At 37.2% G+C, this 18,574-nt stretch overlaps 1 protein-coding gene across 1 annotated transcript in view; it reads left to right on the top strand.

The window, feature by feature from the left end:
* Positions 1 to 18,574, top strand: part of LOC119152713 (sodium channel protein type 2 subunit alpha-like) — an 80,890-nt gene that overhangs the window by 44,587 nt on the left and 17,729 nt on the right. Inside the window, exons 14-17 of the mRNA XM_037398339.1 lie at positions 66 to 304; positions 1,230 to 1,403; positions 3,123 to 3,479; positions 5,067 to 5,546. Coding sequence (XP_037254236.1) covers positions 66 to 304; positions 1,230 to 1,403; positions 3,123 to 3,479; positions 5,067 to 5,546 — 1,250 coding nt within the window. The remainder of the gene's footprint in view (positions 1 to 65; positions 305 to 1,229; positions 1,404 to 3,122; positions 3,480 to 5,066; positions 5,547 to 18,574) is intronic.

Here is an 18,574-nt window from a genome sequence, read left to right on the forward strand (position 1 = left end):
AGATACCCAGGTGATAATAGAATAGAAGAAATATGTTTAAAATGTTATTTGATTTTTCTTTCTAGAACTGGAAGAATCCAGACAGAAGTGCCCACCATGCTGGTATAAATTTGCTAACACTTGCCTGATTTGGGACTGCTGTACTCCATGGCTGAAAGTCAAACATATTGTAAATTTGATTGTGATGGACCCATTTGTTGATCTGGCCATTACTATCTGCATTGTCCTGAACACCCTGTTCATGGCCATGGAGCACTACCCAATGACAGAACAGTTTAGTGGTGTGCTTTCAGTCGGAAACCTTGTAAGTCTTTCATGATGTGCCATGTATGTTAAATGCATTTTTTTAAAGTAAGTCCTTTGTGATCTAGGTACATCTGTTTAAAAGAAAATGTTGACTAGACATTTATAGGCTTGGGATGGTTGAGTTTAAATTTAAGCTGTACTGAATCCCTCTGTTGTCATGTGTGGATTTTGCCACTTTTGCTTTATAGAGCAAAAAATAGTAAGATCTGTTGGGTCGATGTGCATTTTGGTTTTTAAAACCTTCAGCTTCTGTAATTGAAGCTGGTTAAAGGAATTTATCTAATATGTTTTCTTGGATGGATACTTACACATCACAAGAGCTTTTGGTTCTATTCCCTCACCTGTTCTGCTCCACACTAGCACCTCCTGAGGTCCTGAGTGTTCAGGGAATTGTAGAGGGGAAAGACCCGGTAAGCACAGAGGATTAACTGCAACTCTGCATGAAAAGGTGAAACGGCATGACAGTGCCTTCTGTGGGTCATTCTGAAGAATAGTTCCGCTCAACTTTCAGTATATATTTTTTTCATAATAAAATAATTGTCCCTCTCATCAACTTATCTTTATCCCTAGAAACAAAAAGATTTCTGAAGGGCAAAGATGAGATCTAAGGGGGAAAATCTGAGCATTAAAATCAGAAGAGATTCCGTGTATCAGTATTTATATATGCATGTTAGCATGCTAGATAAAACCCATATTTTTCCCATTTATCTCTTTTTCTCTGGAAACCGAACATTGTCATGCATATGTAAGCTTTAAATCTGAATTTAATTCCTAACTCCAGTATATGGTAATATAGAGAAGCTATTCAGATTTATCATGGATTGCTTGTTAAAAATATAACTTAACAACGGTTGATACCATTAGGTTTACTTTTTAAATATTTTTTCATTAAATTGGAATAAGAAACTGTCTTTTTCTTGCAGGTGTTTACTGGAATTTTCACAGCAGAAATGTTTCTTAAGATAATTGCCATGGATCCTTATTATTATTTCCAAGAGGGGTGGAATATTTTTGATGGTTTTATCGTGAGTCTTAGTTTAATGGAGCTTGGCCTTGCAAACGTAGAAGGATTATCTGTCCTTCGATCATTTCGATTGGTAAATATACTAAATAAAATATATTTTCATGTTCTGTTTTTGTATTTATGCAGTTATATTGTTCATTTTTCATTTGTACATTATGTATTTGGCTAACACAGAAGACCTTTTCGTAAGAACTTACAAAATATTAAATTGCATACCCACTAGATGGCATGTATATATTATGTCAGGTTTGTCTTACATATTAACATCTATTTACTTAAATATTAACATCTTACATAGTAACACCTATTGCTTCAAGATATTGTCAACATCAGTTCTGTTCTTGCAGTGAGTGTGCTTTAAGGATTAACTTTTTTTAATAGTAGTACCTATTAGAGTCTTTTTCTCCCTAGATGAGGAGAATAAAAAATGCAAAAGCCAGAGGCCCTCACTACCTGTGACTGAAGATTAGTAAATTACGTAGTAAATAATGGAATAGTCAATAAAACTTTATTGCCAGTTTTAGTTGATAGTCTTCCGTTACCAGCTGGCTTACATAGTTTCAGAAGAGAGCAGTGTAAAGATTTTTCTTTGGATAGGGATTTTTCCTCACTGCAAGCCTTCTCTTTACCACCCTCTGCAAGGGTTCATCCACTAACAGCTTTTCTCTTTGGAAGTCACCACAGTATCTCTGCCTTTTATTAGATATTTCTGTCATCAACAGGAGCTTGGTAAACCTTGGTCTTGCTGAAGACTAGGCTAGCATGCCAGCTGATGTTCAAATTGTTTTCTGAGAAGACCTACACAGTAAGAGACATGAAGTTAGACGTCCTAGTCATCAACCAGAAATTTTGCCTTAAATAAAGCAAAAAATATTTAACTTTAAATAAAAGCCCTTTAAAAAATGACAGGGGTTAAATTTGTTAATTTGCTGGTTCTCTGTATAGCTTTATATTGCATTTTGCCTAAAGTTGATTACATGTCTGGATTGACCTCTCCTTCAATAATAGAATTCTGTGTTTAACTTCACATCTATATATTTTAAGTTTCATGCCATGAAATAGTATTTAGATTTAGATTCTTTTTGGTATTCTCTTTCAATTGTCTGAACATTTGCTGTGTCTTTCCAAATAATTGTGTTTTGTCATTTTGTTTCAAGTTGTACTTTAATGTAACACTTTTCATTCTCTGGTTTTCTCAATGTTGACAAATTTTGTAAGACACATCACACTTATTTTAAATGACAGAAAAGACATTGTTAAAGGTGCTTGCGAGTAACTTGTATGCCTGTCATTAACAACTCTAGCTTGTTTCTCTTTCTAGGAAAACCATGTCTTCCATCTCTGCCCGTTAAGATGAGAGAGATCTGGAAGTGTGTATACACCTACAATCCTGTTAAACTGATCATGTTTCATATGTGCGGGTGTATTTTTAATAATACTCTTAGAGTTAACTAAAGGAAAAAAAGTGTTGTTCAACTTGTCCAGCAAGTGCAACTTGTTTATAGATATCTAAAGTGACCAAAAGAGGTAAAGTCTCAATTGGAGACTTTGTGATAATTGCAGTGTAATTCAAATGAGCATAGAGATGGCATTTTTGATTTCTTATGACTTGCATCAGGGCTTAAGACCGCTGATGTCATTGTAGATAGAACTGGAAAAAATTTACCTAAAGTTTCTAATGGTTACAGGAGACGTGATTTAGACACAGGGTAACTGAAATATGAAATGTATAGCAATAATTTCATTACAATTAGTAACACAAATACCTGTATGCTATTATTCTGTTTTGCAGCTTCGAGTTTTCAAATTGGCAAAATCTTGGCCAACTCTAAATATGCTGATAAAAATTATTGGCAACTCAGTGGGGGCTCTGGGGAATCTGACCCTGGTGCTGGCCATCATTGTGTTCATTTTCGCTGTGGTTGGGATGCAGCTGTTTGGGAAAAGCTACAAGGAATGTGTCTGCAAGATCTCCAGTGACTGTGAACTTCCACGCTGGCACATGCATGACTTTTTCCACTCTTTCCTGATTGTATTTCGAGTGCTGTGTGGAGAATGGATAGAAACGATGTGGGACTGCATGGAGGTCGCAGGCCAAACCATGTGCCTTACTGTCTTCATGATGGTCATGGTGATTGGAAACCTAGTGGTATGTAATCAGTGGGGATTTTTAAAAACTATTAGAACATATTTCCTATTTTTTATAATTTTAAAGTCTGAGAGAACTGGAGATGGACATCAGGAGATCATGCAATTCATTTGCCCTTTCTCTAAACCAGGTTCAAATATACCTTGATCATTTTTGAAAAATGTTTGTCTACCTTTTCTTTTAAATCTTCAGTAAGTTTATAATCTCTTTAGTAAGATCCGTGCTGAATTACACTTAGAGTTAAAAATACCTTTTAAAAAAAATCTACCTTAAATCACCTTTTACAGCCAATTAAACTGGTCTCAATAGTGATGGAAAACAGTTGGTCTTCATGACAACATCTATAATACTTCAGGGTTTACTGTTTCCACTTTTAATCTTCTCTTTCTGAAACAAAATAAGTCTAGCTGTTCAATTTTTTCTCATATGTGATGATTTCTAAACTACTTATCCCTTTTGCTGCTGGCCTCTGAATTCTTCCCAAACAGCATTTTGGATAGAGACACAAATACCAAATAATGTGGAATCATTACAATTCCATGTCTTACACCAAACATTCCTTGTGGTACAGCCCGAAGTGACACACAAAATTTCTGTACCAGCATTGCTTTCCTGATGCAGCCTATATGCACTTTTCCACAGTGCTTCGACCTTGCAGTTTTCATATCTTCTGTATATGTACCCTTCATTTTTCATAACCAACATTTTCAGAGTAGTGCGTCAGAATTAAATGCGGTAATGATTTTGAATGATTTCACCAATTTACCATGGTTATGCCTATTTGTAGTTCTTTTTTGTTGAGTGCTAGCATCCCTTCTCTTTTTGGTATCACCCATGAATTTTATAAAGTTTAAATGGACTAATGTGAGAGTCCTGTGGTATACCCTCTAAAATGTTCTTTAAGTTTGAACAAGAAGAATTGACAAACATAATTTAGATACTATTTTTAATCAGTTTTGCACATAATGTTGTAATTACATCTAGTCCAAATTTCTCTTGTATGTTTGTAAAATGTCATGCAAGAAAGTCTGAAATAGTTTCCTAAAATTTAGGTGTGTCACATTTGTGGACTCTTTATCTCTTAGCTAGTTATCCTGCACAAAACAAAAAGAGACTGATATATTCTTGGCAAATACATAAGTTTATTATTTTCTGAATTAGAGACACTGAAACTATGGCCTGCTGAACTGTAGAAGACTGGGGTCTCTCCGCATTCCCCTTGTCTATGAACACTGTAGTGGATGTAGCTTGCATAAATTACTACATCATGTTGTATCCTGCTTGCTTATCTCATTCTCCATTTTGAGGCACAGACCTGAACAACTTCCAGTGTGGAGAAGAAAGTCAAGTAACAGCTCAGATTTTCACCTGTTAGTCAAGTTAAACATGCTAAAAATGTTTGTGGCAATTTATAATAAAAAATGGGGGACAGGGATTATGGACTGGAAAGAATAGTAGGAAGGTGGGTTGAATTAAAGTGCTAGCTGTGAAATAAAAATTATGTCATATTGAACATCCCATAATGGAATTAATTTTATGACCTTAAAATAAGAGATCCAGTATATTTTTCTCCTTACTGTCTTGTAGGTACTCAACCTCTTTTTGGCCTTGCTGCTGAGCTCATTTAGTTCAGACAACCTTGCTGCTACAGACGATGATAATGAAATGAACAATCTACAGATTGCTGTGGCAAGGATTCAGAAAGGCATAGATTATGTGAAGAGGAAAGTGCGTGAGTTCATCCAAAAAGCCTTTGTTCGGAAGCAGAAAGTTTTAGATGAAATCAAACCTCTTGAAGACCTAAACAACAAAAAAGACAGCTGTATTTCCAACCACACAATAGTAGAAATAGGTAAAAACCTTGCCTATCTTAAAGAAGGGAATGGAACTACCAGTGGCATAGGCAGCAGTGTGGAAAAATACGTTGTTGATGAAAGTGATTACATGTCATTCATAAACAACCCAAGTCTCACTGTGACAGTGCCCATTGCTGTCGGGGAATCAGATTTTGAAAATTTAAATACAGAGGAGTTCAGCAGTGAGTCAGACCTGGAAGAAAGCAAAGAGGTAAGAGTATTTCTGTGTTTAAAATTGATGCTTTGCTTTTCTTCCTAAGGTTTCTAGTGTTGAGTTCAAATCTCTATATAATTACTCTGTAACAGGGTATACCAACTTGTAATGGCATTTAAGGTAAATTGATGGAAGGTTGTGGGTTTTGAAGAGATGGTAGTACAGTATTGCATTTACAGTAATGACCAAGATGCGTAATACATTTTTTTTAAGTAATATTTTTTTTCTATTTTATTGTGTTAAGTTAGCAAGAAAATGAAGCAATTTAATAGCCCTGGAGACCAAAAGTCTTACAAAATATGTGTGGGTTGTTGGAGTTTCTGCATGCTTATTTTATTAGTGCAATTTATTTACTCTTCTGTCTGCTTTCTGGAGTGCCTCCTGTCAAATTAACAATTCATTCTGATACTTTTAACCTATTTGATATAGTCAAAATACATCTAGATAACATTATAATTACATTTGACTACTGCACCAACATCACCAAATGATTTCATATAAATCGCCAATAATCTTTCTGATAGTAGCAGAACCACTGAAGAAATAATGGCCTTATGGTAAAAAAATGATGAAGCTTTATGTCTCAGTATAAGACCCTTTTATGCAGCTACCCATTGCCATTTTCAAAGCTTTAAGATATTTGAATCTGTTACCTACTGTGACCATAATAAAATATACCTCTTTCTGGCACAATGTGCTGCCAAATGGACACATCCAAGCTAGGACTTAGTGAGTTACAGTGGGTGCTGAAGCCATTAGTATTGTGTTAACCCAGTGCTCTGTCCTGCACAATTGTACGTGGTGGAGGCACATCTCCTCAAGTGGAGTAAGTCTATACTATGCTTAATACCAATGCTAGTTCATTCAGCTTTAGCATGTGTATTTTTTAACAATACTGCATGCTATGGTGCAGACATAAACTAACGTAAAGGTTTTCATAAGTGATACCCCTGCAATTGAATCTGAGGGTATAAATATGAGTAAGATACGGGCTGAGGCCACAGAAAGCCTCCCAGCCCCATCCCAAGTGAGCGAGAACGGTTGGCACATCTCACGGCAAATCTAGTAATTCTCACCCTGAGATCCTTTTCTGTACAGACTGTATCACACATTTAGTCATATTTTCTTGTTTCTTATAAAAAATGTCTTTATTTATTATTATGGTTCTTTTGAAAATATTTCTTTCTGCAGATTGTTTGTATTAGTATTTCTCTTACTCTTCAAAACCATGACTTGGGTGTAGAACAAAGCAGAATTTATTGTAGTTTAACCTTTAATTGCTCTCTGTAATGAAGAGGGTATTTATATGAAAGTTTCTTGGTCTGAATGTAGGATTTTTGTTGATTGTATTTTATCTTTGTACATAAGATAAGAAAAGGAGTCCTCTTCAGGCGCCTTTACATCACATAGGGCTAGTGCATTGTTCTGTGTTCCCATTGTTCTGCTGTTCCATTGTTCTATTGTCCCATCCTTAATTGTTTCAAAACTCACTGCTGCCAAAGGAGCAGCAAATTCTACTGCAAATCTGGTCAAATTCCACCTATCCGTGAGATCATCCATAACGATTGCATACCACAGTAGTGGCACAGGTTATTCTTCTGTCTTTTTGTAAATCACGTAGTTTCTTGTTATACACCTGGTCCTTCTGGATTTGTTCTTTTTTCCTGCTATTCTTATGTTCAAGTCCATCTATGACTTCCAGCCCTTTCCCTGCTTAGCAACTGGTGATAGCCAAAGGATGTACTGAATGTTTGGGAATAAAGTGTGTTAAGTTTAAAGTTCAGTACTAGGTAAGACAATACTTTGGATTTCTTTATTACAAAATATTTAGTGCTTAGTGGAGTAACAAATACCTATGTCATTCTTTATTTGTCTGTAAAGTTAGTATCATATTTTTATCAGTGTCAAGGGTGCTGTCAACCTAAACCTGTATTTTTTTTATAAAACATTCTAAATGCCTCAATTGCAACGTGTGAAGAAGATACTCTTAGTTTATTCTACAGATATATTGTAACTGGCAATGATGCTTCAGATATTACTGTACAAACAGTATGAAAAGAAAATCTGACACAGATACAGTCAGATGTTGACTGTGAAGTCCCAGTATGATCATGAGTATGCACTCAGGAAACCTCCTCTCTTAGTTTCTTATTTTGTTCTCCCACCCATATCATATTAATTCTGATAATGTTACTGATTCTGATACTGCCGCTACTCATGGTAGTAGTAAACCATGTTTTAAATTGTCCTATATACCTTTCCCATGCTTGTTCTTTTTTAAAAGTTATGAAGTTATGTATGTATTAACTGAAGTTTTATCGACCTAGATTATAGCTCTGATAATTTTTAATTGGCAACTTTTCTGTAAAAAGTAATTTGTAAGTTTAATTGGATTCTACTAATTTAGATACTATATGTCATTAAAATGACTGAGAAAGAAGTAACTTAAATATTTTCATTAGTGATTATTGGATTAATTAGCTGATGAAGTATGTTCTTAAAACTGTAATCAGGACTGTTCTGTACTAGTGCACTATTCTCCACTTCTTATTCTGAAGCTGCAATTGTGCAGAAAATAGTTTCTGATACACTGAACAGTGGTGGCAAGGAGGAACGTGATGTTTGGTAGTGCCTAATGATTAAGGCATCTGTTTGAGAACAAAATCTTTCCCTGCTACAAAATCTGTTTATAATTTTTAATGTGGTTAAAATTTATTAAAAAATGTAAAAAATTCATAAAAATATAAAATTAAAATTTATATTAAAAAAAAATCAGTGGCTACAGTGCAGAAACTGCCTTGAAATAGGGACCAAAATCTGAATTTCCCATTTGAATTCCCTGATCACCAACTTTCTTCCTTTTGTTTCTTTTTGTAGCCTGCTCAGTCTTTAACTATTTACTGCACAAGAGCATTATGTCAGTAGAAGAGATGGAGGATGTAACTTATTCAGATCTGTTGGCTGGTGGTTAGCAGGACTGAGTATGACCACAATGACAATGGTGCATCTGTTTCTTCATTGTATAACAGGATGGTATGACTGCTGACTGTCTTGATTAGCCAAATCTTTCCTTTTCCTGATGGAAGGAATTCAATTGGGTGGTTCTACGACATGACAAAAATATTGGTTTGAATTCCTATAGGGAAAATTTTAAAGTCAATTACCCATATTTGAGACATGAGCTCCAGTCATTAAGCTTCGAGCATAAAAGAAAGGCTTTCTCCTCCAGATACAGTATTTAAAAGAAAATGATGTCTTAACTTCGTTCTTGGAGGCACTTAATCCTGTAAATGTGTGTGTTAATCATGCTTCAGGAACTGCAAATTGATCAGGTGGTAAAACAAAGAAATACATATTCACAGAATGGCTAGGGTTGGAAGGAACTGCTGGAGATCAGCTAGTCCATCCCCCTGCTAAAGCAGGTTCACCTAGGGCAGGCTGCACAGAGTCGCATCCAGGTGGGTTTTTAACATCTCCTGAGCAGGAGACTCCACAGCCTCTCTGGGCAGCCTGTCCCAGTGCTCTGTCATCCTCAAGGTAAAGAGGTTTTTCCTCATATTGAGATGGAACTTCTTGTGTTGCAGTTTGTGCCCGTTGCCCCTTGTCCTGTCACTGGGCACCACTGAAAGGAGTCTGGCCCCATCCTCTTGACACCCACCCTGAAGATATTTAGATGCATTCATAAGATCCCCTCTCAGTCTTCTCTTCTCCAGACTGAACAGGCCCAGCTCTCCCAGCCTTTCCTCATCAGGGAGGTGCTCCAGTTCTCTCATTGTAGCCCTCCGCTAGACCCTGTCCAGTAGTTCCCTGTCTCTCTTGAACTGTGCACAGCGCTCCAAATGCAGCCTCACCAGGCCAAACTAGAGTGACAGGGTCACCTCCTCCACCTGCTGGCCACGCTCCTCCTAATGCACCCCAGGATCCCACTGGCCTCCTTGGCCACAGGGCACACTGCTGGCTCATGGGCAACTTGCTGTCCCCAGCAGTCCCAGGTTTGTCTCCGCAGAGCTGCCTCCCAGCAGGTCAGCCCCCAGCGTGGACTGGTGCGTGGGGTTGTTCCTCCCTGGGTGCAGGACCCTACACGTGCCTTTGCTGAACATCGTTAGGTTCCTCTCTGCCCAGCTCTCCAGCCTGCCCAGGTCTGGCTGAATGGCAGCGCAGCCTCCTGGTGCATCAGCCGCTCCTCCCAGCTCTGTATCAGCAGCAAACTTGCTGAGGGTGCACTCGGCCCCTTCATCCAGGTCACTGATGAGTCAGTTGGACAGGACTGGACCTAGTACTGACCCCTGGGGATCACCACTCGCTACAAGCCTCCAGCTAGACTCTGTGCCACTGACCACAACCCTCTGAGCTTTGTCATTCAGCCAGTTCACAACCCACCTCACTGTCCACTCATCTCAGCCACACTTCCTGAGCTTACCTATGAGGACGCTGTGGGAGACAGTGTCAAAAGCCTTGCTGAGGTCAAGGTAGACAACATCCACTGCTCTCCCCTCCTCTACCCAGCCAGTCATTCCATCACAGATAGTCTTGGTCAGGCATGATTTCCCCTTAGTGAATCCATGCTGACTTTTCCTGATAACCACCTTTTCCTCCACATGCTTCAAGATGACCTCCAGGATGGCGTTCCATCATATTTCCAGGGATGGAGGGGAGGCTGACTGGCCTGTAGTTTCCTGGGTCCTCCTTCTTGCCCTTTTTGAAGACTGGAGTGACATCAGCTTTCCTCCAGTCCTCAGGCACCTCTCCTGTCCTCCATGGCCTTTCAAAGATGATGGAGAGTGGCTTGGCAATAACATCTGCCAGCTCCCTCAGCACTCGGGGGTGTATCCCATCAGGGCCCGTGGATTTGTAGGTGTCAGATTTGTCTAAATGATTCTAACCTGATCCTTCTTGACGAAGGGAGAGTTTTCCTTTCTCCAGGCTTCTTTTCTTGCCTCCAGGGTCTGGGAAACGAGAGGGCCGGCCTTGGCAGTGAAGACTGAAGCAAAGAAGACATTCAGTAACTCTGCCTTCTCTGTGTCCTTCGTCACCAGGGCACCACCTCATTCAGGCACGGCCCACATATTCCCTAGTCACCCTTTTCCTGCTGATGCATTTGAAGAAGCCCTTCTTCTTGTCCTTGGCCTCCCTTGCCAGATTTAATTCCAAACACACCTTAGCCTTCCTCATTGCCTCCTTGCATGTTCTGACAACATCCCTATATTTCTTCCAAGTGGCCTGTCCCTCTTTCCACATTCCAGAAGCTTCCTTCTTCTGTTTGAATTTTGCCAGAAGCTCCTCGTCCATGCAGGCCTCCTGCCACCTTTGCTCGATTTTGTATTCATGGGGATGCACTGATCTTGAGCTTGGAGGAAGTGATGCTTGAAAATTAGCCAGCTCTCTTGGACCCTCTTGCCTTGTACAGTCATAATGCATGGGATTCCTCTAAGCAGGGCCTTGATGATGCCAGCGTTAGCTCTCCTGAAGTCCAGGGCTGCAATCCTACTTGTTGCCCTGCTTCCTCCATGCAGGATCTTGAACTCCACCATCTCATGGTCACTGCAGCCAAGACTGCCCCAGCCTTCACATCCCCAACCAGCACTTCTTTGTTTGTGAAGACAAGGTCTAAAAGCACTCCTTGCCTCATTGGCTTCTCTACCACCGTGTCAAAAAGTTATCATCAGTGCTCTGCAGGAACCTCCTTGGCTGCATGAGCCTAGCTGTGTTTTCTTTTCAGCGGATATCAGGGAGGTTGAAGTCCCCCATAAGCACAAGGGCTTGTGATCATGATGCCATCTGCAGTTGTCTGTGGAAGATCTCATTGACATCATCTTCCTGATCAGGTGGCCTGTAGCAAGCACCCACACACTGACCCTCATTTCAGCCTGCCCCTTAATCTTTACTCATAAGCTCTCAGCTAGGGAGAGGTTGATACATTCCAGTTGCTCTGTCACATAAAGAGCAACTCCATCACCTTGCCTTGCTGGCCTGTCTTTCCTAAAAAGTACACAGCCATCCATGACAGCGTTCCAGTCATGTCAGCTATCCCACCATGTCTCTGTAATTCCAATGAGATCATGGCCCTGTGACCACACACAGATCTCTAATTCTTCAGAAATCAGTCAGGAATGATCTAGTACCAAGTAGTATTGACTGGTCAAGCCTGAAACTCTTCTGAGCACAAAATTTCTTACTCTTGCAGAAGCTGCAGTTGGAAAACTGAAAGAAAATGTTTAAAAATTTGAGGCACCTTCAAGAAAGCACAGCAAAGGTGTTGCGAGCATATTTCTTAAGTGCCTAAATTTCAAATAGATTTTAATCACAAAAGTGCATATTTGTTATCTTAACCCTAATTCCTACTCTTCACTAGATAATTCTTATCCACCGTGGCTTTTGATATAGAGAAAAGGGATGGCTTATTAGTCACAGGCCCCAGACTCTTGTCACGAAAATGATCAATAGCAAAAGAAGGCATTTTTTAATTTTTAAAAAAGTGACTACAAATGGCTTTTTGTTCAAGGCTTTCTCTTTTTTTGCCATGCCATAACGTGCCTTGCGTTTTTGCCCTCTCATGTTTTCCCATTTATATGATTCTGCTGTTGCTGAATATTGATCTGCCAGTCACTTCATTGCTTATACCATAAATTAAAAGAACTGAAATTAGAAACTGCCACCAAATCACATTCAATTAGCAATATCCCAAATGAAAGGCAACTGAGGCATCCATGTACTGTGAAAACACTGCACAAGATAGCCAGATGCTAATGAGTGTGTGTCTGTGTGCTTTTGCTTTTCTTTATGTATAAACATGCATACACATATTCACTGTGGTATAGGGCAATAAGCTGAATTTCTACAAAGTAATTATAATTTATTAGTAAGTTTTAATTAAGTATATTAATGTTTGGTGAATTCTTTATTATATCAATCAAGTATTTTGATTGAAATGTTAACTAGATTATGCCTTTCTAGAAAGAATACATACATTATTGTACATGCTTGTAGGTGTGAATTTGCAAGAAACTTTCTAGATAATTGCCTGAAACCTAAAATAGAATTAACTATGAGAACATTGTGTCCATAAGACTGGTAGCAGGGGAGTACAGTGTAATAAGGGAATTAGAAAACAAATACTAAATAAAACTTTACCGTGGAAGTAGTGCCATGAACGAATATGGGGCTGCTGTGCTGAGTCTGTTGTCCTATATGTAAAGATACGTGGACATGAGCTGCGTTACTGCTATCCAGTGGAGAAACTATAAAAATAATTTTTACTTTTTTGGTCCTGAAGTACTATGGGGATGGTTTATGTAGAAAATTTTGTAGTGCATGTATAGCTGTGTAATAATTAGGTTTTTATGCTAAGTGTAACTTCTAGGCTAGTAATTGCACCAAGATAGACCAAGTTACAAGATATTTTCAAATGCCTTGAAAAATATGGGTTCTTCTAATGCTGTTGCAGACACCTTAATAATGTATATTTTACTTTAAGCAGTATTCAGTGCAAAAAAAAAGCAGAGGTGCTGTATCCTGAACTTCATTTCCTACCATTCTTACTTCTCACAGGAGTAGAACCAAGCTGGATCAGTCAAGCGGGCAGCTCTGGTGCCTTTTAGCGAGGCAGAGCGTCGTGTCACCAATTTTACACAGGTTACCTAAGCAAGTTATACATCTATATGTATATAGTATATAATCACTTTTTAACGGATATTGACTGGCCTGCATGCTATTCAGCTATGATCCCGTCCCATTCATTGCAATAAAGTACAAACATGCACAGCTGCTCTCTGCTGAGTCACGGGACTCGCATCACAGCATGGTCAGGCAAGATTGGCAGCCCCAGTATTTCTGTGGTTCAGATGCTATACTTCCCATGATATTTTAACAGTATTTTGCAGTGCATGCTATGTACCATTCCCAATCTTGATGGTAAAGTTTTCAAGATTCTATTTTTGAAGGGTTTTATTTCCTTTTGAAAGAAGACAGAATATGTAACTCATAAGCTATGTTTCTCATCAGAAGCGTATATAAGTCCATCTGTAAATTGTGTTGTAATGAAAAACTGTTAGCTGTTTTGGAAAACTTTCATACTATTGTATTTTAGCTTATAATGGACGTAACTTGAAACTCATGAAAGTCACATTTTTATTTTCCCCAATTTTTTTTTTAGAAATGCTTCTCTTCAGTACTTGTATAAGCATTAAGCTATTTCAGAGATTAATATGCAGTACTTGAAGCACCATTAAGCATGAAATTCATTTAATTTTCACAGTCAAAGCATGTGACCATCATTTGGTAAAAAAGCTCATATAAAACTGGTATTTGGCTGGTCAAACATTCAGAGATCAGTTCTGCTCTTACTTACGCCCACACTTAGAAGTGTAGAGGTGCAAAGAGAAAACTGATAGCAAGATCTGGCCCTATTCAGTCTTACCATAGCTCTTTAATTTATACTCAGAAATTGACTACCTCCCCGAATGTTGTCTGCCCTGAGAAGCTTTTTCTCATCTTATCAGTAATAAATAAGGTTCAGCCGTCTAGTAAATAAGCTACTGATTTTGAACCACAAGGTCCCCAGCTTCAGCAAGATTTACATCTCACCTATTAAACATTGCCATAATATTTACAACACCATAGTTGGATGCTGATGCTTTCAGTTTGGTAAATCAGTAGAGTTAAAATATACTATTGCATAGCTTTTTGTATTGTATTTTCCTTATATTTTGTAAGGAATAATCTGACAAGTCATATTTTGATTTTAAAATATTCATTATTCAAAATCCTTTGACACTGAAGAATTTAGGCTTTAGATTGTGAATTGCTCACATCATATTGGCATACTGTGATTCATAGCAGATATTAAGTTGTTAATATTAGAGTTAATTGGAGTTCACTTGATTAATCTTTAAAAACACCAGTCCCTTGCTCTGTTTCAGAAATATTCTTTCGATATTGCCTGTGTGAATTAAAGAGCCTTTTAAAGTAGCTTCCAGTGAGAGTGCTTTTTCAAATACTTCCACTGCTACTTATGATGCTTTTGCTTTCATCCAATGTTCTTGCAAATATTTTCTTTGTGAAATGCTGGTAAATAAGTAGATCAAAGGAATTATGAATAGCAATAAAGTACAGTGGATTGTAATTTAGGGATCCTGTTTTTTTTTGCAATATTTGCAAACAATAATAATCACAGAATTGTTTTGCTTTTACAATATTCTGTTTTTTTTGAACTGATAGAGTCATTATGCCTGACTGTATAAGCACTAGAAAGAGTGAGAACCGGATTCCACTTAATTATACCAGTGGAACTGCAATGATATTTACCACTTGGTTGATTTTATAGGTGATGTAGCTGTACTGAAGAAGACTGGATAAATTTGGATATAATGCCATTTACATCACAGAACATCTCATTTTCATACTGACATCCACACAGCACTGAAAAAATAAAACCAATATATTTTCCATTATTTAACGTTTTCACAGGTATTTGGGAGGAAAGGAAATCAAAAGCAAAACCAAAACGGTCGTTTCTCTTGGTGCCATCTTCCTGCTTATGTCTGTTCTGCTCTTTGCTCCTTCAGTCCCTTAAATTATGATTTCAACAGCTATTAGTGGCTTCCTGGCCAATCATGAAATTTCAGGCTTTGTTAAAAATGTTAAACTAAGCTGTTCAGCTACTCTCAGATCATCATTTTTGAAAGAAAGAGAGAAAGAAAGATATGTTAGAAGCTCAAAGTGGCCTGGCTGTAAGTGAAGCAGAATTGTATGAATCTATGAGATGTTGAGGTTCAGAAAGTAATTATGTCAAAAACTTCCTGACCTAATTTTGGCTGCTGCTTTTTGCAATGCTGCTCTGATAGGCAAGCTGCTTTCCACTTCCAGTTTCTATCTTGAAAGCTAAACTAAAATCTGTATCTCATACTGTACTGTATTGCTGACTAAAGCATGACTGGCAAGGCTGTTGGTAGATGTGACCTAAAAAATATATATATATATATCTATCTTTATGATAATCAGGATACTGCTGCTTTAGAACCATGTAAGTACTTTTTTCCCCTTACTGTCTTCTGTGAAAAGGAGATGGAGTATGTAGATTCTGAGGGTTTTGAAAAGTAGATTTCTCTTAAGAATAATTTCCTTAGCATACTATTCAGAAAAAATCTAGCGTCATAACTCTTGAAGAGTGTCTAATACTTGACCCTGATAAATCTCTTACAATATGGGTGACTGAATACTTTTAAAACCTAGAACCATGGTATAAAAGAGGCTTGCAAAGGACTTAGTGTTATATCAAAGATAACGTTTGGGTTTGATGATTATCTTGTTTCCACATGTTCATTTTTTAAAAAAGCTCTATACATGTTAAGTATATAGTGTTGCCTAAATCCAGTAATGCTGGTGAACAGAGTAGAATTTATCAGGTACAACGGTAACTGAGATATGTTAAGATAAAGAACCGGGACATACACTACATATCTAACATACCAGGGTCTGCAGTTAGGGGGGCAGTCTAGCTATCCAGCTGGATTTCATATGTGAACACTGGCAAGTCACAGTAAGTGGCAGAAAAAGTCTTCCTATGTATTAAAGCATATGGACAAAACATAATCAGCAATAACATGGTCCATTCCCAGGTGATGTCGTGTTGAATACGTAGAAATCAGTACAACATCCCTGGGTCAGTTGCTTTATAATAGAACAGAAGTTCGCTGTGGAAATAGGCGATTGTCACTGTGAAAAGTTTTCCTAGCATACTGAACTTAATTGATTTGGTAAAATCTTGAGATGTTGTATTGTAAAACCTTCCTAGCTGTTTGTAATGCATACTAAATTTTATGAATATTATATAGTGTGCCATACAATAAATACATTGTTAACAATAACAAAGAAAAACAAAAAAAGAGTAATTATTTCTGTTGAAAAATTCTGATTTTTTTCTTCCCCAAATGATACTGAATTATTAGAGATTGCATTTATTGAATAATTTTTCTAATATGCTTCTTCATATACTGATCGGATTGGGGCCAAATTCGGGTATAATAGAACAGCATGCTAAGGAAATACTCTGTTACACCAACAACAGAAGAGTAACTTATCAGTGGGATAAGGCATTTAATTGTTGTGTTTCAAGTATCAACTGCTGTTGATTAAATTTAGGATTTTTCTGTTTAGCTTAACTCCTGTGATTATTATTACAGCTCTTTAAAAGAAGCATACCAGATTTTCAGTGAGAAGAGACTTGTACAATACAACTCGCCATACATACTGCCCCACATAAATAAAGATGGCTTTCTGATGTTCCTGATAATTGACTGTTCTACTGATCACTTTCTACTTTTTCTACCTGATTTTTTGGTCTCTCCTTATAGTGGATATCTCTAATCTTTCATCTTGAGTTAACTGTTAGTCTTACACAATTTCAGTAATAGGAATTCTTTAGCCCTTCTTAAAGTTAATATGCTGATTACATTAACTGCGTAATATCTGTGTTACTGAACTCTTCATTTCCTTGTAAAAGAATGGACAGTAGGTCTTTTAAATTTATGTTTTAACCTGTTCATAGTTTTTGTTTGCTCTGCTACTACTACAGCATTCTGCTAGAAATGCTGTCCAGATCGGAATGATGCAAGCAACATTTTAAGAAAATGCTACATAATCAAACAGATAGTCACTTCTCAGTTTAAAAATTCTTTACTGTGTATTATTGATAAACATTAATTTTTAACACTACATACAAATTTCTTTGGAATGTACCTTGCGTTTATGGTATTTCTGGCCTTTCCTTAAACTGATGATTGACTTCCACTAATGTTTAAATGCTGTGGTCCTTACTTGAGGACTACAGTATTCATCCCATACTTTCTAGTTTCTCCCTTTTAGAGGCAGTATTCCACAATGACCAAACTGCCATGCATTATCTATAATCTGAATACTTTGCAGTGGGAAATTTGAAATAATAATCTGCAGAAAAGTGTGCATCCATGTCTTTGTATATTGGACCTAACCTCGTAGATTCTAAATCTCATGCACAAACATGAGACATGAATACATAAGATGGGATTTTGAAAGAAACATAAAGGAAATGGGTGCACAGATATCACTGAAAGTATGTGCATAATAACATCCCACAATACATGTTTCCATTTGTTTGGTCTTCCTCTAAAATGTGGGCTATGGTGTACCATGGTACACAAAAATCAAAGTTAAAAATCACAACACAATATACTGTCAGTGTGATTTGATAAAATTAGAGTGGAGGATAAAGGAATTAATCTTTTTTTGTTTGAAGAACATTCTTAATATTGTCTGCAATGTAAAATTCCATTGAAGTCTTATGGTACTTTCTGTATTCACATACTAATAATGTTTAATTTCCTTTACAAAAAAAGTATAGAATTTGGATCTTGTCAAACATGTTTTAAAGGAATAATGCCTCTAACTTAAGTTTTAAATTTCAGCAAAGATATAGCTTTAATGTTACCACGGACCATCTCTCTGTCTAATATTAATACCCTATAGACTGTATTCTATAATCTGCTTACATCATTCCCTTTATAAAATTAGCTACTTATCAATGCAGCCATTTTACTGATGTTATACTCCACATAGTGATAACATTAGAAGAGTCATAGAATGCCATGATCAAACTACTTTTACTTATTATAGTACTCATATTTGTCTGTTGCCAGCATAATGCAATGGTGTGAAAGAATCACTTTGAAGATTTGGATTATTTGCAGTATTGTTTTATGACAGTATTGTTTTAAAAGCATTTCTTTTCACTTTAGTCTTAAAAAAATAAAGATCTTTGGGGGCTTTTATAGTGATTGGACATGTATGTGTACTGTACCAAAGTAATAAGTAGTTTCAAAACGCACAATAAATTCAGAAAATGCATTGGCAAGTGAGAATGCAAAATATCAGCTACTGCTCTTAAAGTAATGTGCTGCTCATTTGGAAGTAAAGAGGATTAAACTATCCTATACAATTAAAAACATGTGTTTTCATGTCAATTATAATGAAAAGTTTATATTAAAACTTTT

This window comes from Falco rusticolus, chromosome 8, assembly GCF_015220075.1.
Source record: "Falco rusticolus isolate bFalRus1 chromosome 8, bFalRus1.pri, whole genome shotgun sequence".
Lineage (NCBI taxonomy): Eukaryota > Metazoa > Chordata > Aves > Falconiformes > Falconidae > Falco > Falco rusticolus.